The sequence below is a fragment of the Trichosurus vulpecula genome, chromosome 1 (genome assembly GCF_011100635.1).
Source record: "Trichosurus vulpecula isolate mTriVul1 chromosome 1, mTriVul1.pri, whole genome shotgun sequence".
Classification (NCBI taxonomy): Eukaryota; Metazoa; Chordata; class Mammalia; order Diprotodontia; family Phalangeridae; genus Trichosurus; species Trichosurus vulpecula.
The window spans coordinates 148113053-148140670 of record NC_050573.1 but is presented as its reverse complement, the minus strand read 5'-3'; the positions used below and the strand labels follow the sequence as shown (position 1 = coordinate 148140670).

The following is a 27618-nucleotide window of genomic DNA, read 5'->3' as shown; positions in this document are numbered from 1 at the left end:
CGTCTAATGGCCAACTGGTGATGCAAGATGTGAACTCAGTAGACACTAGGGTGGGACATACAGGTCTGGGAATCATCTAGAGATGGTAAGTACACCTACGGGAGCTAATAAGGTCCCTAAGAGAGATAACAGAGAAGAGAAATGAGCCCAGGCTAGACTATTTTGGTATACCTACATTTTCAGAACAGAAAGTGATGATGATTTAGCAACAGGAACTGAGGAGGAATAGGCAGACTATCAGGAGAGCCTAGAAAAGTGGATCATGAAAATCCATATAAAAGAGGGCCTCCAGGAGGAAGGAGTGGGCAACAGTTTCAACTCTAAATGCTCTTAAGATGATCTGACTTATATGATTCACATGCCAAACTCTGTAGAGACTTGTTTTATCAACAACTAATTGATCCATAATGTTCTTAGTCTTCCATCATCCTTGATCTTAATGTTTTACAAATTAGCTTGTACAGTAAATTGGCACTGCCTTATCTTCCCTCTACACTTAGTAAGGAGATTAAGTACTTACTAGGTACATCATTCTCTGTACTAATTCAGCTACCCTGTCATGGTAACTTGGTATCAATCAAATTTTTCTTAAAAAAAAAATCAGTAACCTATATTATCAGACTCAGTTCATATGTTAGTATTGCTAGATTGGTTTTTTCCCCTTCCTTTTGCCAATTCTTTTTTACAAACAATGGCTCGTCAGGTAAAGGAAGGGAGAGGAATATATTCAGAAATGAAGATGTTGCAGAAACAAAAGACTTTATTTAAATCTTAAACCATAACAGAATCAATATCCTAACTCTGGAAAAACTGGAAATCTTAGTCAATAAGCATTTATTAAGCACCCACTACATGCCAGGCAATGTTCTATTCATCAGGGATACAAAAAAAGGTAAAAGACAGTTCCTGCCCTCAAAGAGCTCACAATCTAATGAACAAAAAGTAGACAGTTTATTAATTCATAGAATGCTAGAGCTTGAAGAGATCTTAGAGATCATCTGACCAATACCTTCATTTTACAGATGCAACACTAAGACCTAGAGAAGTTAAATTACTTGCTTAATGTCATACAGGAAATTAGTGAACAGACCTTGACTAGAATCTAGGTTCAGCATTCTTTCCCATATAACACACTGACTTTAATTTTGGATTATACAAAATAGGAACCTCTAAATAAGCTTTAAAAAGAGTTCATGAAAACAGTTGATACAGACAAGTTCCTAAGAGGGAAAGAATATTCTTAGTAGAGACAGCCTAACAAAAACCTGAAATGGAGTTTAAAAGGAATCAGTGTACTGGGTACAGTACTTTACTGGGTAAAGCTGACAGGTAAAGTAGTCAAAGAGAATAGCAGGAAGGCTTTCCCCTCAGAGAATTCCCCTCTCCTCCTTCAGAGAATACTCCTAAACTTAACTAAGCTAATAAAAACCAGAATATGAGATAATGTATGTGAGAATAACAATTAGAACTCAAGAAGCACAACATTTTTGTCATGAGTAAGACAGCAAATCAGAGATTAACCTAGCAAAATGTATATATGCTTCTAGGTGATGCAGTGTATAGAACACTGGGCCTGGAGAAGAAAGACTATGTGACCGAGGACAAGTTACTTAACTTCTGTATGCCTCAGTTTACTCAACTGTAAAATGGGGCTAATAGCACATGCTTCCCAGAGTTGTTGTGAAGATTAAATAAGGTAATGACTGTAAAGCCCTTAGCATGGTACCTGAACACATAGTAAGATATGTTAGCTATCATCCTCACCAGAGAAGATAGCCCTAATCGAATAGTTAATTAAGCAAATAAAATTAGTTAGGCAAAAGGTTTATTATTGTTTTTATAAATTTGTTCTAATGATCACTTGATTCAACTATATAGTTGAAATAAATTTGCTACCTGTTTATAAATAACAAGTTACATTTGTATCACACTTTAAGGCTGATTACAAAATACTACATAAGGGTTTATCTTTTGTTACTAATGTTCAGTGTCTGATTTTAATTCTCTCTAATGGGAATTCTTGAGATTTCCTGACTAGTTAATCATCATTACCAAGTAACTACTGGCAACAAAATCCCAGATCGAAAGCCAAATTTCTTAGGTAGGATTCTGAACACCTAGTTAAGAATTATCTTTAGTTAAAGAATTATCTTTAAAATCCTTCAAAAGCAATAAGCCAAGGCCAAGCTATCACAATTCCTATTTTATAAATGGATATTGTGCTAGGGCACAAAGAGATTATGTGATTTTCTCAACATCATACAGGGAATGAGGGGTTTCTTTATCCAAGTTTGGCACTAGCCACAACTTTCGACATAATTCACACTAAGCAGGGTTTCAGTGGCAAGATAATAAAAACTTTTTAGGGAAACTTTCGTTCATGCTGCATTCACTCACCTTCCCTCTTTAGAAGTTCTCCTTTTTAGTAATAGATGGAAAATTCTAAGTGTTAGTCTATTCTGGGGTATAATCTATATTCGCACATATGTTCACATAATCAAATAAGCATTTATTAAGCACCTACTCTATGCCAGAGAGTTAGCACAATCCTGTTTTAAAGTAAAAAGTTTAAATTTAAGTTGTAGGCTTAAAACAATCTTGAATTTGCAAAGCTTTAGTATCTTATCATTACCTCATTTGTTATGTATGTGTTTAATCTGGTTGAAAGGCTATTGCTCTTGTTTGTTGTTGTCTGTCCCTGGTTGTTTGTTTTTGCTTTTGGTTTTTTGTAAAGGACCAATAATATCACAGAATGAACTGGGATTTAAGTTAGGCAGAATTTCACAAAGTTGTCAGCCTCACTCTCTCTTCCAGTGTCATCAAAATCCAATGGCAAAACAAAAGTCTGGACAACTGGCAATGGCCTGGGAAGCGGCGGATGATCTTGGCATCTTCAATGTGCCAGCTGAAGCCACCTCCATGGCTGTTGGAACAAACTGTTCTCATCTGACCTTTCCACTAGGGAACCTGTGGTATAAGGGCTTACCAAGTCTTTTTTAGGGCGGCTCCTCCTCCTAGTATGCAAAAGGCTAGAAATATAGATATGTATATGAAAACTATATATAAGATGATGTATTTGATTTCTAGGTCACCCTCAAGCTAATCCTTGTGATATTGGTTCATACAGTAGATTAAAATACCTCAATGATCAATCTAGCCTATTTTACAGGTCAAATTAGAACTGCCATAATTACAGAATCTCAAAGTTGGAAGGGACCTCATTATTCATCTGGTCCAACCAGTGTTTGAACAAGAATCCCTACAACAACATGCACAATATATAGGCCAGAGAATCAATTAGTCAACATGGCTTTATTAAGCACTGACTATGTAGGCATAGTACTAAACACTGGGGATACAAATACAAGCAAAAAGATAGTTACTGCCCTAAAGGAACTTATATTCTAATGGAGGAAGACAACATACAAAAGGGAGATGAAAAGGGGATGGAAGGGTGCTTGAGCTGGGACATACTGGAAAGGTTTGAAGAGTTTGAAAAACAGTCAGGAGAGGAATAAAGATGGCTGACCTAGGCCCTTCCCCAAAATGGAGGCCCCAGGAAGAGCTCACCAATGGGATAAGAGGGCTACAAGGGCAAGAAGATGATCCAGGGTGAAAGGTCAGCTGAAGCACAGTAGCAAACTCTAGAGAATCAGAAGCAGAGCCAGGTAAAGGGGGAAGTGACTTGCCCAAGATCACAGAAGGAATGAACGGCAAACCCAAGACTCAAACCCAGATTCTCATGTTCCAAAAGTAATGTTCTTTTAATTATAACATGTTCTCCCAGTTCACCAATGTTGGTTTGTTTGTTTGTTTTATTTAAAGAAAAAGGAAACAATGTTAGTCTATCATGGCCTATTCTTGATTAACCCATGCTGAACCTTAGTGATTACTGTTTCCCTTTCTAAGTGACAACTGATCATCCTTTTAAAAATATATTCTAGAATTTGGCCAAGATTGAATGTCAAGAGTACTGGTCTACAGTTTAAAGGATCCACTCCCTTCCCTTTATCTAAATTAGGAAAATAGTTGTCTTTTGCCAATCCTGCACCATCCCTCCTACAAATTTTTTTTTAATTTTAAGAAATTTTTATTTTCAGGTCTCAATTCTCTCCCTCCTGACCCTACCCCATCCATTTAGAAGACAAAAAATACCCATTATTCTTTAAAAGTCATGCAAAACATATTTCCACATTTGCCATATTCAGGAAGGAGGAAAAAAGTAAGAAAAATTAAGAAAGTGAAAGAATTAGTTCTCTCTCTGGAAGTGGAAAGAATTTTTCATCATGAGTCCTTTGGAACTATTGCTACAGAAGTTTTTTTAAAGATCACTTTTAGTCTACTCCACCTCCATATCTCTGCTTGGACTATCACTTCCCCAATGACAGGCTGGACTCCGTCACTGTGTCCTTTGGCTCTAATAGGTCAGCTTTTGCCTTATCTTGCCAGAGTCTGAAGGGCTTCTTGATACCATTTTTGGCCTACCCCTGACCAAGGTGCTAGATAAGCACTCTTCCCTTTTCCATCTCCCCTTTATATGTCTTACCCCTTTAAAATAAAAACTTCTTGAAGGCAGAGACTACCTTGCTCATTGGCATTTGAATCCCCAGTACCCAGCACATAATAAATGCTAAATAAACATTTTATCTAACACTGAAAGCAGCTTAGTAACCACATTCATCAATTCTTTCAATACCCTAGAACCTAGTTGGCCTAGGCATGGTGACTTGTACTCATTGAGGGCAACCACCTCATTTCCACAGCATTTTATAGTCACATAATTTCTGCATGTATCCTGGTAGATGAACTCCCAGATGTCGTATACATTCTATAATTATTTTGAATTGAAGTTTTTTCTTGATGGGTTTTTTGGTAATACACAAAGGCTGATAATTTTTGTGAATTTATTTTATATCATACTACTTTACTGGACTTATGAACTGTTATAATTTAAGTAAACCATTACATCATTTGTAATAAAGATAATTTTGTTTCTCCTTCGCCTATTCCTATGCCTTTGATTTATTTTTCTTTTCTTATTGTACCAGCTAACATTTCTAGAGTTATAATATAATAGTGATGACAGTGGACAACTTTTTATTATCTTTGATCTTACTGTAAAGATCTCTAGCATTTCTCCACTAGAGTTAATCCTAATTGTTGTTTTTAGGTAGATGCTGTTTATCAAATGACTATTAATTCATATACTTTTAAATGGGTGTTATATTTTGTCAGAATCGTTTTCTGCATCTACTGATAAAATGGTGATTTTTTATTGGTTTTATCATACTTTTCCTAACATTAAACCATTCCTGCATTCCTGCTACAAATTCAACCTCATCATAGCATTTAATCTTTTTAATAGGTTGCTGTAGCCTCTTTGCTAAAAGGCATTTGAGAGTAAAGGAGTGCTGGACAAGAACTCAGAAAACCTGAGTTTGAATCCTGTCTTAGACACTTACTAGATATATACTAGATATTACTAGATATAACCCTAGACAAGTCATTTAAATTCTCTTTGCCTCAGTTTTTTCATCTAAAATAAGTGAGGAAGCTGAACTTGATGGCCTCTAAGGATCACTTCCAGCTCTAAATCTAAAAATCCTACAATCCTCATTCATCTAATGTTCTGACTCCATGTTAACTATATGTCATTCTATCCTTACCACTCTGAAGATTTTTCTTCTTGGCAGAGAATTGGATAAGGAAAGGGTCTGGACCTGTGACTTAACTGGTATAAGAAAATGCCTGATGAGGAAACTTGTTCCACCAATGCAGACCAGTACCTTCTCTGCAACTTAAAATCTTTAAGGAGTGCTTAAAGGATTAAGAGGTTAAGTGCCTGGCCCAGAGTCACCCAGTAAATGGCAGGAACTGAACCCAAGTGGTCCTGGTTCTAAGGACAGCTCTCTACCCACTCTACCACACTGATGCTCAACAAAGAAAAAAGAAGCAAATTAAACTTGGAGTAGTGCTACCTCCTATCTATTGTCCATTACTGAGATGCAATCCAATCAAAACAACAGTTATAACTTTTTATTTCATTTTCCTCTTACCACTAACACCACTCTAAAAAGTCCTTTACAGCCTATACCATTCAATATCAGCTTCAATATATCATTAGTTTTACTCCTTTTAGCATTATTCACATAGGACTTCCCAAATCTTTTGCATTTGTTTTAGTTGTCCTAACTTCCAACTCCTACACTTTTTTAATATCAGTAGTACTATACATGACTTCCTTGAATTTTCTTCCTCACCAGAATAATTAATTTGGGGGTTGTCAAAATTTTTTTCTTGAAAGCAACCTGTTACTGTTGAGCTGACTTCCTCTGTTGACTTTTAAAGTTGTAAGTTCCTATTTATCCTTTCTCTGAATCCCTTGAAATTTGTTTTCCTATAATCAGAGGTACAAAGATTCTCCTCCTTAACTATCATTATATCATCTAAACATCATGAACTCTAAGATGGAATTATTGCTTCCTGCAAAAGTTCTCCCCATTTCTGATTTTTAACAACCAATTTTGTCTTACCAGTCAAAATCAGGTCCAAAATGAATGGAGTTTCCCTCATTATTTTCTCCAGAATAAAATTTTGTGATAAGTTCCCTCTTCTTCACCTCTCTTCATCTCAAAACATCTTGACATCTCTCACTCCCTCCTGTTTTCCCCCAGTGTTTGATAATAAGGTGGTACTTCCTGCCAAAGCCAACTTCTTTACATAGCCTCAATTCCAGCCTTTCTTTCCTATCTTCTCTGGCATACTGTCCTTTCAACTAGCCTCCCTCTCTCCCTATCTTCAACTTTTTCCTCTCTACTGGTTCTTTTTACGTTGCCTCCAAGTATTCCCATGTCTCCCCCAACCAGAAAAAAACCTTCACCTACCATCCCCTCAAACCATCACCCTATATCTCTCCTCCCTTTACCATCAAAATCCTAGGAAAAAATTTCCTATACTCATTACCTCCACTTAGTCTCCTCTTAATTACTTCTTAATCCTTTGCAGTCTGTCATCTAATATCATTAATCAAATGAAATTGATTTTTCCAGTTACCAATGATGTCTTAATTGCCAAATGTAATGGTCTTTTCTCAGTCTTCATACTACCTGCTCTCTCTGCTACATGTGACACTGCTGATTCATCCTCTCCTCCTAAATATACTCTCCTCTCTGGATTTTCATGATTTTGCTCTCTCCTTGTTCTCCTTATACTTGCCTGACCCCTCCTCAGATTCCTTTCATAGCTCATCATCAATATCACACCTGCCAACTTTGAGTGTTCCCCAAAGCTCTATCCTGGAGCCCTCTTCTCTTGGTGACTTCATCAGACAGATGGATTTAGATATTATTCCTATGCAAGTGATTCACAGAGATCCATTAAATCTCAGAAAGGAGACTAGGATTGAATATATCCAATAATCCCTCTGAGCTTTAGCAGTACCACCTGCCTATTGGACATTTCAAACTAGATGTTCCAAAGATATCTCAAATTTGACATGTTCAAAACTGAACAAATTATCTTTCCCGCCCCCAAACCCATCCCTCTTCCAGGCTTTCCTATTTCTGTCAAAGGCAACACCATTCTTCCAGTAAGTGTCCCATTTTGATCCCCTTATTTTTTGACAAAGTTAATGTAAAATGCATATTCCAAAAATAAATGAGTTTAGCAAACAAGAAAAACCATGCCCCTAGGGATGAGAAGCTTCCATCACCAAAGACCCTTACGTGATATGCTATTTTTATTTACATCCCATCTTCTTTGATGATTTTATTTTTTTACTCCTATTTCTAAACAATAAACAGCAAGGAATCTAGGAAGATAATACATACATGTTTATATGTGTAATAATACAAATGTCAGTTATACACATGCATGGTGTCAGTCATGAGGATAAAAATATAAATGTAATTCTATTCATACCTGTCACATTGCTGCATTATAGAAATTTCTTTGATGATTTCCTGAAGATCTGATTCAACAGGAACTTGTTTAATTGCCACCACTTGACCAGATTCCTTATGTATTGCTTTAAATACACTTCCATAAGATCTAAAAAGAAAAAAATTTCTAGATTACATTTTCTCCTTTCTAGTAGTTATATTAATCAGAAATAAAATTTCTATCCTCTACATGTCTGTCTTACTGGAATTTTTCATTTTTTTAAAACTCAGCAGATGAACATGATTTGAAAAACAGAAAAACAAGCAATTAAGTTCATAAAAATGAGAATTTATAAGACTATAAAAGTATGCCTTCTTGGTGTTACTGCTTTAATTATTTTAAGTGGAAATGAATAAGCAAGTTAATAATGACACTTTCTAATACATTTTCATAAAGCATAGAGAAAATCTATACATAAACCTCAGTTCAAACAAATACAATATTAACAACATATATCCAAAGCAGTTAGTGTTGGAAGGTCCTGTTATACATGAAGGATCAAGATTTAAGTTTTCATTCTCTATGTTTGTTTGAAGTTATTTTTTAAAAACTACTACTTTGTTATTCATCCAATCCCATGTCTCTTCCCCAGCCTATTAACATACACTCTGGTCAGATGACAGCAAGAACTGTGCCATCCCCTCCCAATGGTGAAATCAGACATGGACCATGTATCAATATATCCATCCTCCAGAAACGTTTTATCATCAGAGTCCCAGCTCATATCATCCCTGGAATTGTCTCTGCTCCCACTCCTATGCCTGGCCTATGCCCACAGAAACTCAGGCCATCTACTCCCCCCTTTTAAAAAGTCAACAAACTACCTAAAATCCAGCAAAAGCACAGATGTGGAAGAAGTGGCTCTGTCCCAACTGTCCTGCACTAGTATTGACTGGGTGACTTTTTTAGAAGTTTCTTTTCTTTTTAGTCCAAACTCCATGAAATAAAGATCTGAGTTAAAGAAAACAACAGTAACAGTAACAAAAAATGAAAAATGAAGAAAAGACAGCATGGCAGGGAAAAAGAATGAGTCTTAGAGTCAGGAAAATTCGGATTCAAGTCCTGCCTCTGACTCAGACTACCAGCATGACCATGGGTAAGTCACTTGACTTCTCAGTGCTCTAGGAACCTAAGTTGCAAATGTGTTGACATTGGTAGAAAAAGTTTCCACATAGGAAGTTCCTTATACTGATGAAAGCATAGATCTGGGGTCCCAAAAATGAAAAAAAAAATTGAAATGAAAGTCAAAAGAATGAAACTTAAATTTAATACATAAAGACACTAGATCAATTCCCTAAAGCACTATATGACACTCGCTATTTTTAAAAATATTAAAAGAGCATTTAAACTGAAGCATGTATCCTTTTACAACTTTTCAAATAAATAGCACCTTGGTCTTTTAGAGAATTAAGTAATAAATGTTAATAAGGTTTTTTTTGAAGATTAATGAATTAAAAGCTATACTTTGGCCAAATCCACCTAGATGGTAACAGTTTAAATGGATCTAATGGAAGATAGCTGACAAGGACAAGCCTGATAGTCCTAAGAATTTCAGGACAAAACATAAGACAAAATGAAAATATCCACTTGATTCAAATTCACCAATTTTTTTATTTCTAAATATTTCATATAAAAATAAGAGAACGCTCATTCCTCATACTGGTATAATTATGAAGTTGGAAAGAATAAAAAGAGGCAACTACCCTTTCACCTTCAAACACAACTGCTTCTAAATTTTTTTTTAAATCTTATTTCTGAAGCCCTAAAAAAGAATGTTTCCTAAGTATAACTTAGGGTACTAAAAAACCTCCCTACCATCTTGTTCTCATATTTTCTTATTAACTCTCTGTACTTAATACATCATCAAGATGCTATTGGACTAAATAAAGATTCCAAAGGAGATGACACTACCACACCTTCTTTTCTCTATTACATCTATACTCTTTTCCTGGGCTAACACTCCCTCTCCTACTACATCCATACTCACTTGTTTTTTGTTTTTTAAATTACCAATTCCTTCCATTCCTAATGTTTATGGCTTTCTCTTGGTTATTCCACTGCACTCCAATCACAAATAGCCTTACTTGGACTCTTTGAAATTACTAGACAAACCAATTATTTCCCCATTTTCTATTCTATTACAAGTAGCCCTCAATTCTTGAGAAGAGAGTCAAGTATAAATTAGGAATAAATAAAAAGCCCATTATAGCAGAAGCTTAACTAACAAGTTCAGGTGTTATATTTTTTAATATAAAGAGATTTAGCTTAAACTCTCCAAAATTAATTTTTAAAAATATATGTTTACTGAATTGAAGAATTACTTGTTGAACTCAATTTTATATTTTCAAATACGTTTGATGCCAAGCCAGGTCATCTGATAAGCCCCTATCTATTCCAATCCCTTGTTTTGGATGAGTGTGGGGAATGACTCCCTCAATAAAGCAGATAGTGCTCAGGTTCTCACCCTTCCAACCAATTATTTCAACAAGATTCATTTATTCAACAAACTTTCTCATTAGGCTGTATACAGAATTTGTACTAAATGCTGGGGAAGACTCTACTCAAATGGATCAATTATCTCATCAATCTGAACGTTTCCTCCAAGAAAGCAGTTCATAATCTCTCCATGACTGACCATCTTGTCTGACTCCTGTCCATTTCCTCTCATAAGTTTATGATTCACCCAACATACAGAGAACCTTCCTCTCTATCTCCTGATAGTACAAAGGTACCAGCAGAATACTCTGACTAACTACAAAGTGTACAATCTAACATCTGAGGCTTTATATAGAGGAGGCCCTGAATAAGTACTTTTTCATCCATACTTTCTGGCTCGTATATTTCCTTTCCTATAGTTCTTTACACATCCTTTACCATAGTTCTTCTTTGAAGTTCTTTATTTGTTATATGTTGAAAACTTCTTGAATCTACCATGCATCTTTCAATTGCTTATTTTTAATCCTTTGGAGAAGTTCATGACTTGCAGCACTAACAGAATAGTGATATTTTAAAAAGATGGGCCTTTTAAAATTCAGAGATCATTAAAGGACCTCTAAGATTACCTCAAGGCAATCAAATTGGCAATCCTCTTCCTCCAATTTAATCCAAGTCCAATTCATTGTACATTTGTACCATTTTTCCCAGGCATTTATACTGATGGACAAGCATTACAGGTTGCCTTTTTAGTTATAAGTAATAATGTGGGCAAAACATTCTTGATCTGCTTGGTTTTTCCTGTATAGATGGTTAAATTCTTTTGAATAGTCATAGATTTCTTCATGGTCTCACAGATTTAGAGCTGGAAAGGACCTTAGAAATCATTAAGTCCAATCCTCTTTACAAACGAAGAAACAGACATCTAGAGAAGTGATCTGTTCAGAGTCCCAGAGCTAGTAAATATCCAGCCAAGATGGCGGCATGAAAACAGGGACTCACTTGAACATTCCCCCAAACCCCTTCAAACACCTATAAAAAGGACTCTAAACAAATTCTACAGCTACAGAACCCATGAAATGAAGAGTAAAACAAGTCTCCAACCCAAGACAGCCTCAATGGTCACTGAGAAGGGTCTGTCGCACCATGCTGGGAGCGGCGCACAGCCTAGCGTGGGCCATGCCAGGACAGAGCAGGCAGCATAAAAGGACTCAGACTACAGAATCTTACTTTGGTGACAAAGAAGATCAAAACATACAGCCAGAAGAGACATCAACAAAGTCAAAAAGCCTACATCAAAAGCCTCCAAGAAAAATATGAATTGGTCTCAGGCCATGGAAGAGCTCAAAAAGGATTTGGAAAAGCAAGTAAGAGAAATAGAGGAAAAATTGGGAAGAGAAATGAGAGTGATGCAAGAAAATCATGAAAAATGAGTCAACAGCTTGCTAAAGGAGACCCTAAAAAAAATACTGAAGAAAATAACACCTTAAAAATAGGATCTTGAAAAATTCTGATAGGATAAGAAATACGTTTTTAGAAAAGAATCATTAAAATAGAGTTTTGCTGTCCTGACTCAAATGCTTTTTCACAATCAACGATGAACAGTGGAACCTTGCCTTCCCAGTTAATTATGTGATGGTAAAGAAGTAGTTTCCTGTGGCCTATCATTCGTGAAAATCTGCCTTTTCCTACTAATACTCTCAATGCATCTGAAGACGATTCTCATAAAAATTCCATAGAAATGAAAAGAATGTAAGTCAAAGGTTGTTGATGTTCTCTTAGTCACTTATTCTAGTGCTATTGAAGTCTGAGGATTTTTCCCAACCTCTGATATCTTCACTTCCTTCAGATAACTTGTGAATCAATCTTTCTACACCTTCATAATTAAGTCACCTACATTATATAGTTCCTCTTCGGACACTTGGTCTAATCCAGCTGCTTTGCCTGATTTCATTCTCTTTATTTGCCTACCAAATTCCTATCTCTTAATTTTAAAATTTTTTTTTGATATCTTTTCAAATGATGTTAAAGCACAAGTGTGGTGTCTCCAATGTCCTTGATAATGAAAATGACTAGTTAGAAAAACCTCCACAGATCTTTTCCTTTTTTCTTGTTTGTTGTCATCTTTCCACATTTATCCTAAAGGGCCTTCTAAATGACTTTCCTTGTTGAATCTCTTCACCATACTTTTTAAATTTCTTTCCATTGCTTCTCTGTTTTATAAGGCAGTACTATTCAATCTTCCATCATCCTTGTCCATAAAATTTTACAAATGAGTTCATATTCTAAAGAGGGTCCATGTCCAGGACCTATCAATTATTTTCTTGAAAGTATTCACAAGGTATAGGCATGAGGCTTCTTCAGAGTCTACAGGTCTCTGGCCTCTTTCATTCCTTATCCCTAATTCATGTTTTTCTATTTAATTTCCTAGCATTTTCACCTTTAAGTCATCTATGCTGATTTAATTTAGGGATGTTATTGAGTTCTTCATTGTATTTCTGTACCTCTTCATTCTTTATAACTGATATTAATGAATAATTTGCAATTGCTTTCATGGAGATCTTTTTGAAAAGATTTATCATGAGCTCTATAGCAAGAGATGAGCAAAAGTCAGTAAATAAATATCTGTCAAGTGTTTACTACGTGCCAGGCACTGTGCAATATGCTAAGAATACAAAGAAAGGCAAAAACATAATCCCTGCCTAAAAGGAACTCTCACTCTACTGGGGAAGACAACATGCAAACAACTATGTATAGACAAGATATATATAAGATATAGAGAGACAGATATCGACAATATATACATATATGCGTGTGTGTGTGTGTGTGTGTGTGTGTGTGTGTGTGTGTGTGTATGCAAGAGTACATGGAAAGCAATCTCACAGGAAAGGCACTAGTAGTGGGAAGGAAGGAAAAGTTCTCTTACAGAAGGTGGGACTTGAGCTGGGTCTTGAAGGAAGCCAGCAGATAGATGGGAGAAGGAAAGACATTCAGGGAATAGGGACTAGTGAATGAAAAAGCATGGAGTCTGGAGATAAGAGTGTTGTGTGTGAGAAATAGCTAGAAGGCCAGTGTAGCTAGACTACGGAGCACATGGAGGGGGGCAAAGTATAAGAAAACTAAAAAGACAGGAAGGGCTTTCCTGCCAGAACATTTGAAATAATATTTTTTGTTGCCTTTGGGCACATGATAAAACCAACTCTTTCAATTCCTTTATTTGTCTACACATGAAGAACTTGTAAATTATCCCTCCATTTAACTTCAATTTACTTCTTTTTTCTGGTTTCATTTATAGGAAGAATGTAAAGATGAAAATGATTCAATGATTCAGTTCTTCCACTAGTAGGTCCACAGGCTGGTCACTGGCCAAAAATCTCACATTTAAAGTACCAATGGCCAAGTTAAAATTTATACAAGTGCTGTATGAGATCCAGAGTCATTTCCAACAGGAGGAACGAAGGGAAATTTCATGGAGGAATTACCATTTTTAAAAGGATAGGCTTTACATAATAGATTTGCAGTTTCATGCGCAACCATCTTTTCTTTTATTCTATGTTACAGAAATACTTGTGTTGTTTCATACATCTTTTTTACAATTAATAAATAAAAGGGTAGGCTTTGACCCAGAGACCCTACTACTACATACACACTTTAACGAAGTAAAAGACAGAAAGAAAATTGACATATACACCAAAATATTCATAGCAGCAGTTTTTGCAGTAGCAAAGAACTGGAAACAAAGTAGACGTCCAAATGGAGAATAGCTAAACCAACTGCTCTACATGAAAATAATGAAATATTACTATACTATAATAGGAAGAATTCAAAGAAGCATGTTAATATTTATATAAATTAATAGACAGTGAAATAAGCATAACCAGGAAAATATACATAATGATCACAACAATGTAAACGGAAAGAACAAAAATTTTGTTGGAAGATATTTTGGGGGAGGGGAAAAGGCAAGGCAATTGGGGTTAAGTGACTTGCCCAAGGTCACACAGCTAGTACGTGTGTCAAGTGTCTGAGGCCGTTGTTGAAAGATTTTTAAGAGCTAAAAGTGATCTGTTAAGAGCTGATATAACTAAGTCCATTTTGTCCTGTATCTGCCATTTTTTATTATGTTGCACTACTACGTGTTAGTAGAGAGAAGCAAACTTCTCTTTCAGTTTTTCCCTTCCTCCTAATGTTCTATGCAACAAAAGAGGGCTCATTTCTCATCTGGCTGTTCTCTGATTTCTCCACCATACCTTCAAGTTGGGTAGTTTTCCCAGGCTTTTTAGCTTCTTTTTGTGTTTTGTTTTCCCCCATTAGATTATAATGTCCTCCTTGAGGACAAAGACTGTCTTTCTTATTTGTAACCCTAAGAGCTTAATTCAGGGCCTGGCATATCTTAGGCATTTAATAAATGGACTTTGATAGTTCTAGAAAGTTGTCCCATTCTCTTTATCCTAGACAATAAAGCACATAGTAAGCTTAATAAATACATATTGACTGACTGCTAAAGATGATACTGTTTTTTGTTGTTGTTCAATTGTGTTTAACCCTTTGTAACCCCATTTAGGGTTTTCTTGGCAAAGATACTGGAGTGGTTTGCCATCCATCTCCAGTAGATTAAGGGAAACAGAGGTTAAGTGACTTGCCAAGGCTCACATAGCTGATAAGTGTCTAGAGGTCAGATGTGAACTCAGGTTTTACTGACTCTAAACCCAGAACTCTACATACTGCACCAGCTAGCTGCCCACCATTTTCTTTGGTCTAATGTAAATGGCTAGGCTAACAAGGCCACATTCCTTTTTTGTCATATTAAGTAGTTTTTTTTCAATGTTCTGCTCGCTCAGACTAAACCGCAGTAAGCAGTATGTCTTCTCATTTGTTACTCTTTCTGCCTCACTTAGTTTGGAGGGAAAAATGCATAAATGTCACCTACCACATTATCAGACATATGGATCTATGACCCACTGATGGGATGTGTCACACTTCTGAGTGAATATACTGCAGTTTTCCTATGTCTGTATCCTGTGCTGGCTTATTTATTGGCAGTAGCTAATCAGGATATAAAGAAAATTCAGGCAACAATATGAAACTGAGAAAAGATGAGAAAATGTACCTCCTTCCTCTCTTTGCTGACTTGGAAGACAATGGGGATGGAATACTGCATATCTCCTTGTTTTTGATAAACTGTTTTCTCTTTTTTTTTATATATTCTTTGTTACAAATGATGCATTGCTGGAGGGGTGTTAGAGAGAGAATATGTTCAGAAATGATGACATAAAAACAAAAGGATGACTAGGAATCTAACAGACAAAGAGAGGGAAGAAAGGCATTCCAGGAATAGGTAATAGCATGAGCAAAACCAAGAGTCAGGAAAGCATAGGCTATGTTCAGGGAGCTGAAAGTAGATCAGTTTGGCAAACTATGAAGCATGTCAAAACTGAAGATATAGAATGGCACCAATCTCTAGAAGCCCTGAATCACAGCAAAAGAGCTTAGGTTTTACTCTGCAAGCAATAGGAAGTCACTGTCATGATTAGCAAGGACATCATTTCTCTCCAGGGACACTTCTATCATGTCTCAGAAAAGTCTTCATCCTGGAAGATAACTTCAGCCCTGGAATTCGCAACTCAGAAGCAACCTCAGCCCCTCCCTCTGTTTCAATGGCTCCAGAACCCCCATTTTAGGAAAGTGCCCAAACTAGTGATCTTTTCACTTCTTGCCAGTCTACAATCTGATTCCTCCATCATATCCCTAAGCCAGGTAATTTCAGCTTCCTCTTTAGAATGTAAACTCCTTGGGGGCAGGGACTTAATAAATGCTTGCTGTTGCAGTTAACAACTTACATTATAAAGCCCTTTAGTTCAAAATATGGGCATACGTCATTTTTCTGCACTTTACTTTATTGCACTTCATTTTTAACAAATTTAAAATCTGTGGCAACCCTGGGTCAATCAAGTCTGTTGGTGCCATTTTTCCAACAGCATGTGCTTATATAATGTCTCTGTGTCACATTAGGGTAATTCTTGCAATATTTCAGACTTTTTCATTATTATTATATCTGTTATAGTGATCTGTGATCAGTGATCTTTGATATTACGATTGTAATTGTTTTGGGGTGCCACAAACGCCCATGTAAGACATCAAACTTAATTGGTAAATGTTGTATGTGTTCTGACTGCTCCACCAACCTGCTGTTTCCAGTCTCTCTCCCTCTCCTTGGGCTACTCTGGGACACAACAATATTGAAATTAAGCCAATCAATAACCCTGGAATGGCCTCTAAGTATTCAAGTGAAAGGAAAAGTCAATTGATGGGGCAAACCTCATTGCTGTCTTATTTTAAGAAATTGCCCCAGCCACTCCAACCTTCAGCAACCACCACCCTGATCAGTCAGAAGCCATCAACATCGAGGCAAAACTTCCACCAGCAAAAAGATTACAACTTGCTATAAAGGCTCAGGTGATGGTTAGCATTTTTTAGCAATAAAGTATTTTTAATTAAGGTTTGTAAATCCTTTTAAACATAATACTACTGCACACTTAATAGACTATAATATAATGAAAACATAACTTTTATATGCATTAGGAAACCAGAAAATTTGTGTGACTCGTTTTATTGCAATACTCATTTTATTGCAGTGGTCTGTAACCAAACCCATAATACCTCCAAGGTATGCTTGTACTTTTCTTACAACCTTATGAGATAATGTAGATATTATTATCCCCAGTTTCATGTGAGAAAACTGACTTGCTAGTAGTAAATACTGAGAGCCACAGCTTGAACCCAGGTCTTCTAATGCCAAGCCCAAAACTCTTTTTATTATACCAAGGTGGTTTCTCCAAGGACAGTTAATCTTCTTTTAAAAATGCTCTAATCATCTTGTTCCTTTATTCAAAACCTTTCAACAGTTCCCTTCTACCTAATAATGAAGCAAATAAACTTGACTTAGCCTAAAATTCAAGATAAGGGAGAGAATGTAGATATGGAGGACAGCCAGTGAAAATGCCTATAGTCAGGAGATCAAGCATGCTGTGTAAGGAATAGCAAGAAGGCCAATGTCACCAGACTGAAAAGTACATGGGAGTGAATAAGGTAAAAAAAAATTTTTTTTAAAGAGAAAGGTAGGAGGGGGCCAGGCTTTCAATGACTTTCAATGTCAAATAGAGGATTTTGTATTTAGTCCTAGAGGTGACAGAAGTTTATTGAATAGGATGATGGCATGGTCAGAACTACAGTTTTAGGAAGATTAATTTGACAGCTAAGTAGATGATGGACTGGAATAGGGAGAGACTTGATATGTTATCAAGGTAAAATGAAGAGAACTTAGCAACAAATTTGAGATGGAGAAGTGGCATAAGAGAGTGAGGAGTCAAGTATCACACCTAGGTTGTGAGCCTACCTAAGTGACTGAAAAGATGGTGGTATCCTCATCTGCAGTAGGGAAGTTCACAAGAGTGAAGACTTTGGGGGAAAAGATGAGTTCAGTTTTGGACATGTTGAGCTTAAAATGTGTATGGAATATTTCAGCTGGAGATGTAATTCTTGAGGTTAGGAAAAAGGGTGGGATGAAGTCTTGAGTTTGAATCCAGCCTCAAATACCTACTAGGCAAGTAACCTAACCTGTATGTGCTTCAGTGTCGTTATATGTACCAAATAAGTTAACTTGGGCAAATCAATTTGTAAACCTTAAAAGCACTAAATAAGTGCTATAAATAATTATCATTACTGTTAATGTCTCAGAAACCTAGAGAGAAGGTATCAAGAAGAAAAGGGTGATCAACAGTGTGAAAGGCAGCAGAGAGCTCAAGAATGATGAGGGATGATAAAAGGTCATTAGATTTGGCGATAAATGGATCACTGGTAACTTTGTTATAATGCAAGGCTTTAAAAGAGAATAAGATGGAAGGAAGTATCAGCAAAGATTGTAGATGATCTTCTCAAGTTTAGCCACAAAAGGGAGAAGAGATATGAGACGATAGTTAGTGGGGATGGATGGATCAAGGGAAGATTTTTTGATGATGGGGTAATACAGGCATGTTTATAGGCACCCAGGAAACAGAAAGACAATGAAATTAAGTGAGAGAACAGGCATGATAGAGGAAACAATCTGCTATAGAAGGTGAGATGGAATGGGATCACTGGCGCATGTAGACATTAGCCTTGCCAAATACAAGGACCACCTCTTCATGTAGCACAGGAGTGAAAGAGGAGATGGTAGCAGAAAGCATTTAGATGATATGGAATGAAGAACAGAAGAAAAGAATAAGCTTTCAGCAAATAACTTTTTTTATTTTTTCATTGAAATGAGTGAAATTTCTCAGCTGAAAGAGTGGAGGAGGGAATTTTGGGAGGTGTGAAAACGGTTGAAAAGATTTGAAAAAGAAGCTGCGGTGGGTATCTCATACTCTCTATTTTTCATATCACCTATCACAATATATCACAAATAGCAAGCACTAAAAAAATACTTTTTCTTTCTTTTTTTTTTTTCATGTTTCATTCATAGCTCAACTTCTCAGGAGTCCTTGCAGGGTTTTATTACCCTAATAGTCAATTTGTTCCTTCCTTACGTCTAATCAAAATCTCTGTCATTTTAACTTAAGTCAATTTCCACTTGTTTTGTTTTCCAAAGACATGAAAAATACCTGATCAGCATTCCTATATTTAAAAACAACAACAAAAAAACCCTCATATGCCAAAGCCACATCTTAGCTTTCTCTTTCCTACACTTAAACAATACCAATTTCTTTAAACTGTACTCTTAAGACCTACTTTCTATTTTAATTGTCCTTGTCATTATTCTCATATCCTGCTTTAGTTTCTCCACATCCCATTTAAACTGTATTTATAAAAATTTTATTAAGAATGTTATAAGTATAGTGGAAGCAGAATATAGTGGAAGGATTATTTTGGTTGGCATTTTTCACAACAGCAGGACATTGCTGACTCATATTAAACTTGTGGTAAAATTTAACCTCATCCTTCTGCCTGCCACAGGCTTCTCCCCCCATCTTTTGCCTGTTTAGTCATTCCCCATCCTCTATTTGCATGGGTGTTAACATAATATCTTAACTTTAATACATTTACAATTCAAGCAATGTACAACTGTATAAATATTAATACTGGATGACTATTTCTCAATACTCATCTTGTTCTTTTCCTGAAAATAATTTTTACAGTTGTGTGTACTTACCCCTCACCAAGCTTCTCTAAGACATCAAAGACTTCTTCAGGCTGCTTAGTCAAACTGTCTTCGCTCAGCTTTTTTAGCTTGCTAATAAAATGAGAAACAACATTTTATTTAAAATCACTTTTAAAATTTATAGTATTCTAAATGCCAAATGAAAAGTAATTTAGTGAGTAAAAAAGCAAAAGGCTTTAATGCCAAAAGTAAGACTATGTACCCTATAAAGTTTTCTGTAGTAGAGAACAAGCAAAGAAAATTTTTTAAAAGTTTAATTTTAAACTGAATTTAAATTTTCTAAGTTCACTAGTGTTTTCTTTTACATCTGAATAAATCATATACGCAAAGTCATATTCCATCTATTATTTTTATATGGGTAAACAATCAGTGTCCATAAGCAAAAAGGAAATTCCAAACTCTGGCATGAGCTAAAACAGACGACCTCAGAGCTCTCTTTCAACTCTACAATTCTGTGACTATGTATATATGTGATTTACTATTCTAATCAAGAAAAACTGACAATAAAGTTAGTCATAAAGGTGACCATGATCTGATTTTCCAATAGCTAGGGTTCATTTACAAATCAGCCATTGCCTATCTTGTCTACATACTCCACCAATAGGGTTCCATATATCCCATCTATGTTTCACAATTCTATGAGTCCTCAGGTATCTCCTACCTAACCACAACTGAAGGATCTTGTTTTCCCAAAGCAGATCATACCTCTGGGTGCTATAGGGACTAAAAAAGCTAAAATTTCAAACTATGAGGCTTTAGGAACTATCCTGGATATAGGGGGAGTAGGCAAAAAAAAAGTGATCACCACATTTCTGTAAGAGAACCAGGGAGGGAGAACCAAACCAGGAATGGAATGATGGCACAGGAAAAATGAGAGGGCCCACTGAGAACGGACTCCAGACTCTACTTCCTCAATCTTGCCCTCCTTATCTAGGATTCTTGGGACAGAGGAACAGAAGTAGACTAAGGACTGAAGGAAGACTGAAGGATGGCTAACCTTCTGACCCAGTCCCTGAACCCTATAATTCAATAAAATTTCAACCAAAAATATTAAGTATCTGTTATGTATAAGACATTGTGCTAAGCACTGGGGACACAAAGATAAAGGTAACAGTCTCCATCCTCAAGGTGTTCATAATCTAATAGGAAGGATATAATGTAAACAAATAAATGTAATGCAAAGTAAAGTGTGGTAGACACAAAAGAAAGGTCTAGTGCTCTAAGAAAATCTGAGGAAGAAGATAGCATTTATAATGGGGCTTGATAATAAACATCTATTAAGTATCTATTATGTACAAGGAAAAAGCAGTATGCCACAGTTGATAAAAGGACCAACTTTTTGAATGAGAAGACCTGAATTCAAGTACCGAATCTAGCTGTGTGACCACTGAGCTTCTCAGAGCTCTCAGGAAGCTTTCCCAGATTATAAATTGCAAATAAGTTTCTATACCAATAATTCCTTCTGCTTGTAAAATCATGGATCCAAATATTTATACTATATGAAGCACTATGCTAGATGTTGGAAATACAGAAATTACAAGAGATGGTGCTTCTTAAAGAGCTTATAATATAATGGTATGAAAGACGTACAGAAAGTAATTATGACACCAGAAAGGAAGAACAGGAAACGTGCTATGACGTAGCCATATGAGGCAGGGAAGGTTTAAAGACTATTTGACCTCTGTCTGGGGCCCTGAGGGAAGGGAGGGACTTCAACAGATGAAAAGATGAGAATACAGCCCACAAAAGGAAAGAGCAAGATACAAACCATTGACAAAATAGTACAATTTGTCTAGGATGTACAGCATGTAAAGGAGAGTAGTATAAGATAATGCTAGAAAGGAAGACTGAAACCAGACACTAAGAGTGTGTAAAAGACAAGATTAATGAATTTATATATGGCAACAGGAAACCAAAAAAAGTTTTTCAACAGAGTGAAATCAAATTAAAACAGGTATATCTTCAACATCTGTATACTCTCTGAGATTTTATAAAGGCAAGAAAGTAGACATATGAGTTGTTACTGCTTAATAATCTTTTTGGTAATAATACTATACATTATTTTTTCCAGTCATTTCATCTCTTCCTCTCTTTCATCAATCTCTCCAGCCTTTTAAAATTATGTCTCCCTGAGAATCAATTTCTGGTCTGATCTAGCTGCTCATTCCAGCTTTATCCTAAGTATCTTTTCCTCTTCTTCATATCATTGTGATCACTTATTGCTAGAAACACATTGGTAAATTTAGGGTTAATTTAGGTTTTAGAGTTAAATTTAGGATTTATTTTACCTCTGTTTGACATTTTCCCTTCTGGTTTCATCATAAATGTTTTTGGCTGACATGATTTAGTAGAGTATTCACACAAATCTCTCTGATTTTTGGTGTTGTATGAAGCAGTACAGCTCATAATCCACTATCATACTCTGTGATGTTTTACAAATGAATATGTATACTATACTAGTGGCCTGACTAGGGAATTCAGTGCTGGCGGGCTGGAACACTTTCTGGGCTCTTTTGACTTCACCTTGATGATGATGAAGTCAAAGCCCAAACCCTATTATTCAGCACCAACAGCTTGTTTGAACTATTGTAAGTGAAACACCTCATCTTCATCCTTTCTTCTAACTTGCTATTTACTTTACCCTCTGCTCTAACTAGTCTATGATCTGATTGCCTGTAAACAGCTGATTCTGAAATGGCTACTGCGCCTATGCCCTGCCATGTCCTATCTGTCAGGATGCAGTCAATCTTATTTTTCATGATGTGGTTTCATGATTGCTGCATTCGACCCTTTCTCATTCTCTTCTTTAAAAGTACTTATGCTCTATACAGCATGAAGTTTCTAAGTAATCTATAAAACTTTGAATTCAAGATCCCAAACCATTTTTTTCTAACATAGTTTTTACCAGCCTCTAAGAGTCCATCTTTTCTTTCAAGTTACCAAATGCCAAAGCGTATCTTGACTAAATCTGAAGGCCTCTGTCAGACTCTTTAAAGAATTTCTCTACTTCTTTATCCTTTACAGTATAGGATAGCATACAATCTACAATGATCTTCAAGTTTGTCTTTTTTCTTAGCCTCATTATGAGTATTATCCAGTAAGATGACCAAATGTCCCATAAAACGATTTTTCTAGTTGTATTTGAGTGTAAACAAAGTAATTTATATATGTTGTCCCATTTCAACTTCACAAGAATCCCATAAGGCAGGTGCTGCTGTTATCCTCATTTTATATACGAGGAAAATGAGGCTGAGAGGAAAAGTGACTAGTCTAGGTTCACATAGCTTATAACAAAGGAACTCCAGACTTCCTGATGTCAAGTCTAGTGCTTTACCCACACAATGAAGCTAATTCCATTATCATTTCCTAGAAGAACCTGGCAACTCTTCTTCCATTCAGCTGCAACCTCTTTATGTTTGGGTTTTGTTTAAAGCAAGAATGTCAATATGAATATGGTTCAGTTCCTCTAGAAGTGTCAACACATTTGACCTGGACAAAGATTGCACATTAAAAGTGCAATATTGATACTACGATTGAGAAGGAACACAAAGTGAATGGAAGGAAGATTAGCAATAACTATGTAATAGCAAAGGAGTAAAGGTGTTCAGGTATAAATGGGCAGAGAGTTCAGATGTAATCTAATTCAGAATGCCTAGAAAATGTAAGGATTAAGTTGCTACTGGTAAAACTGAATAGCTACTACCTGAGTAGCTACTATGTCCTAATTACCTCCCCATATAGCAATTTCATCATTCTGGGGTCACTAATGTCAGATGTAACATATCTGCATGGCACAGTTCTGAGGCCGTAGTAGTCTTCCCACAAGGAAAGCATATGGGAATGGATGCAAGTGATCAAGAACATGAAAGAAATCAAAATTTGAATGTGTGTGGGAACACAACAAAAAAAACTATAACTTTTCAATGATGAAAGGACAACACCAAATGGTAACATAAGGGAGAAAGTCCGGTACTCTCCTAAAGGAGATAGCTTTTCCTCCCATTCCTGTTAGTTCCTTAAAGTACTGTCAAAGAAACTCACTACCCTAGTATCAGGCAAGGTCTTAACTTTAAAAAAAGAGTCTCCTCAGGGAAACTGAGAGCCCCACAATTAGAGACATTTCCTGGGGATGCAGCAGGTATTCTAAGCTAAAGTTTCCTCCCAAGGAAACAATAGGTAGCCACTACCAAGATGCAATTATTAAAGTAGTCATCTTTCTGCAAAGAAGCCATTCTCAGGATCACAACTTCTCTTTTCCTTGATTCCCCTAAGCAAGGCAAAAAGTTTGATCAGAAAAAGCACCTTAATCAAACGATCAAACAACAAACACTGATTTATTAAGTACCTACTACAAACCAGGCACTGTGCTACCCTCTGAAGATACAAGTACAAAAAACAAAACAATCCGTAGTTGCAGTGAGTTTACATTCTAATGAGGGAGATAAGGACAGGGGGAAAAAGTATGCATGTATATGTGCGTCTACATGCAGACATTATATATGTATGTATATATACACGTATATGTAGTATTAAAGGTAGTTAATAAATACAAATACAAAGAAAGCAGTTAAATATAAAATAGTTTGGCAGGGAGGGCACTAGTGGTAAAGGAATCAGGAAATGCTTCAAGCAAAATATGGATCTTAAGGTTCATCTTAAAGGAAAAGAAGTATTCTATAATGTGAAGGTAATAAGAGAGGGAATTCTAGGCATGTGGGATGGCTATTAAAAAGGTACAGAGAAGAGGGACAGTGTATGAAAAACAGAAGGCCACTTTGGCTGGATTACAGAGTACAACATAATAAATAACTATTATAAATTATATATGATTTATAATTATATACAAATTATATGAATAATAAAGAAAAGAGTACCTAACTTAAAATGCTGTGTCATCACGGAAAGTTTAATGTGTTTAGCAATATAAGTCTCATAACTGTTGAATATCGATTTTCTTTGATATGCTCACAGGACATTAGGAGTCCATCACCTTTTCAACCAATAAAACTACAAGCACAATTGTATACATTAACAAATCACATTCATAATGACAGACTTATAAAGATATACTAATACTAAAAATCAAATTCAATTTATTTGTATCTTAAATAATTAACATTTTATAGGCCTTAAAGTTTGCAAGGTGATTTATATATTTTCTCCTCTAAGCCTCACAACTAGAAGGGAGGTATGACAAGTATAATAATACTTTCTTTTGATTCCCATTGCAAATATAAGTATATATGTGTTGTTTTTTGTCCTTCATTCTCAAAGAGGACCATAACATCAGGGAGGTGATACCATGGCATACAAGTGAACTGGATTACTTATGCACACACACAGACATAGACACACACACACACACGCACACTCTGTTACTATCAAGCTGTATAAAAGTCACATGGTAATGTGGTTCTTACTGCTAATATTAATAGCTTACACATATAACGTATATACATACATATATACAGTGGGATTCAAAAGAACACAAAGGTAGTAAATGGCATAGCTAGAACTCCAACCCAGGATTTGTGTCTCCAAATCCACTGAATGCTCTTTTTACCCTATCATACTGACTCTTATTACACACACACACACACACACACACACCATATTCTTTCATGCCCTGCACAGGGAAGTCACTCAATAAGAAATATTTGCTGACTATTATTACTAAGTAATATTCACTATGCAGAGGCAATCTCACAGTTAGAGTAAAGAGTTAAGGTAGGATAGCCATCAGCATCACAGAATCACACAATTTCAGATTTGAAAGGATCCTTAGCAATCAGCTTCACAGAACAAACCCCTTTAATAAAAGGATCTGTTCTGTAAAACTTGGACTCAGTCAAAAAGCCACACCTGTGGCCTCAAGACTGCAGGTTCCCCACCCCTGAAAACTAACCAAAGAATACCTCCTACAACAAACCTGACAAGTGATCACTCAGCTTCTACTTGAAGACCTCAGTGAAGGAAAACTCACCACCTCTCAAAGCAGACCAATTTATAATTTTCACACAGTGCTCCTGGTCCTCTGAAGCAAAACAGAAAAGTCTAATCCTGCTTTCATACAACAGCCCTTCACACCTTAGACAGCCATAGTGACCCATCTGCCATCTCTGCCCCAAGTCATCTCTTCTCCATACTAAACATTCCCAGTTCCTTCAAATGATCCCCATATGGCACAAACCAATTCTAGATGCCATTCTCCTGATACTCTCTGGCTTATCAATGTCTTTCCTAAAATGCAGTGCCCAGAACCAGATACAATTTTGCGGACGTAGTCTGACCAAAGCAAAGTACAGTGGGACTATCATCTACTTATTCCCAGGAAGCTCTACCCCTCTTAATATAATCAAAGATCACATTAGCTATCTTGGCTTCCACATCAAACTGCTGATTCCATATTGAACACATGGTCAACTAAAACCAGTAGTATTTTTCAAAGTGCTGCCTAGCCATGTCTCCCCCATCTTGTACTTGTGAAGCTAATTTTTTAACCCAAGTATTTGATTTTATATACATCTCTATTAAAATTAAGTCTTTTCCACAAGACTAGAATGACAATTTATCAAATGCTTTGCTAAAATCTCAGCAAACATGCCCCGATTGATAAATGGTCAAAGGATACAAATAAGCAGTTTTCAGAGGAAGAAATCCAAGCTATCAATAACCATAAAAAAACCATTCCAAAGCACGAGGTGGCACAATGAATAAAGCTCCAGGTCTGGAGTCAGGAAGACCTGAGTTCAAATCTGGCCTCAGACACTTACTAGCTGTGTGAACCTGGGCAGTTCATTTAACCCTGTTTGCCTCGGTTTCCTCATCTGTAAAATGAGCTGGAGAAGGAAACGGCAAACCACCCCAGTACCTTTGCCAAGAAAACCTCAAATGGAGTCACAAAGAGTCAAACACGACTAAAACGACTGAACAACAAAAATAATGAACGGAAGGCAAATTAAAACAAATCTGAGGTTCCACCTGACAATCATCAGTTCATCAGACTGACAAAACTGACAAAGAAAACAACAATGCTAGAAAATCTATGGGAAAACAGGTACATTGATGTACTGTTGGTAGAGCTGTGAACTTGAACAACCATTTTGGAAAACAATTTAGAACTAAAGAGAGAAGGGAACATTTATTAAGTGACTATTATGTGCTAAGTGCTTAGCAAATAACATTTCATTTGATCCTCACAACAACCCTGGAAGAGAGGTGCTATTATGATCTCCATTATATCACTGAGAAAATTTAGGCAGAAAAAGATTCCATGACTTGCTCCAGGTTAAACAGATAGTAAACGTCTCAGGCAGGATTTGAACTTGGTCTTCCTGATTCCAAGTTCAGAATTCTATTCACTGTTACCACTTGGGTGCCTCTTTAAAAAAAAAGCTATTAAACTGCGAATACCCTTTGACCCTGTAATGCCAATATCGGAATATCCCAAAAAGATAAAAGAAGGAGGAAAATGATCCATACATAAATATTTATAGCAGAGTTTTATTTATGGTAAGCAGAATACTGAGGAGAGAGCCATCAACTGGGTAATAGCTAAACAAGTTATGGTATATGAATGTAATCAAAGAAACGACAGAAGTAAAGGTATCAGAAACATGGGAATGATGAGGGTTGGAAAGATACATGAACCCCAAGACTAGAGTTCCCTGACAAGGTCGTCTGGAATGAATTCACAGACTCAAGCATTCTTTAAGTCAAGATGGCAAAGATTTATTGTTATGCTTTCCAGCAGGCAAGAGTTCTTAGGAAACCTGTGATCCAAAGGGGGTACAGGTAAAGTTTATATAGGTTAAACTATAGTAAAACATGTGCCAAATATGCTAACTAGGTGACCCAGGGTGGAATTATGGAGTGGTTAAGGAGTGGTTAGTTCTTAAAGGAACATGTACTTTTTGTATCTACTTCCCACGTATTTTACCTAGAGTTCACCAGGAGATAGCCCAAAGAGGGGCTACAGGGAGGTGTGGTTTTAGGCCTGAAACATCACTAAGTCAACTACCTGTCAGGGCTGACTAAGAAATACCCAG

The 27618-nt window shown here is 36.3% G+C and overlaps 1 protein-coding gene across 1 annotated transcript in view; it reads right to left on the bottom strand.

Moving 5' to 3' along the window:
• STK3 (serine/threonine kinase 3) overlaps nucleotides 1–27618 on the bottom strand; it is a 492549-nt gene that overhangs the window by 450678 nt on the left and 14253 nt on the right. Inside the window, exons 2-3 of the mRNA XM_036757214.1 lie at nucleotides 19562–19642; nucleotides 7921–8049 (exon numbers count right to left, since the gene is read on the bottom strand). Coding sequence (XP_036613109.1) covers nucleotides 7921–8049; nucleotides 19562–19642 — 210 coding nt within the window. The remainder of the gene's footprint in view (nucleotides 1–7920; nucleotides 8050–19561; nucleotides 19643–27618) is intronic.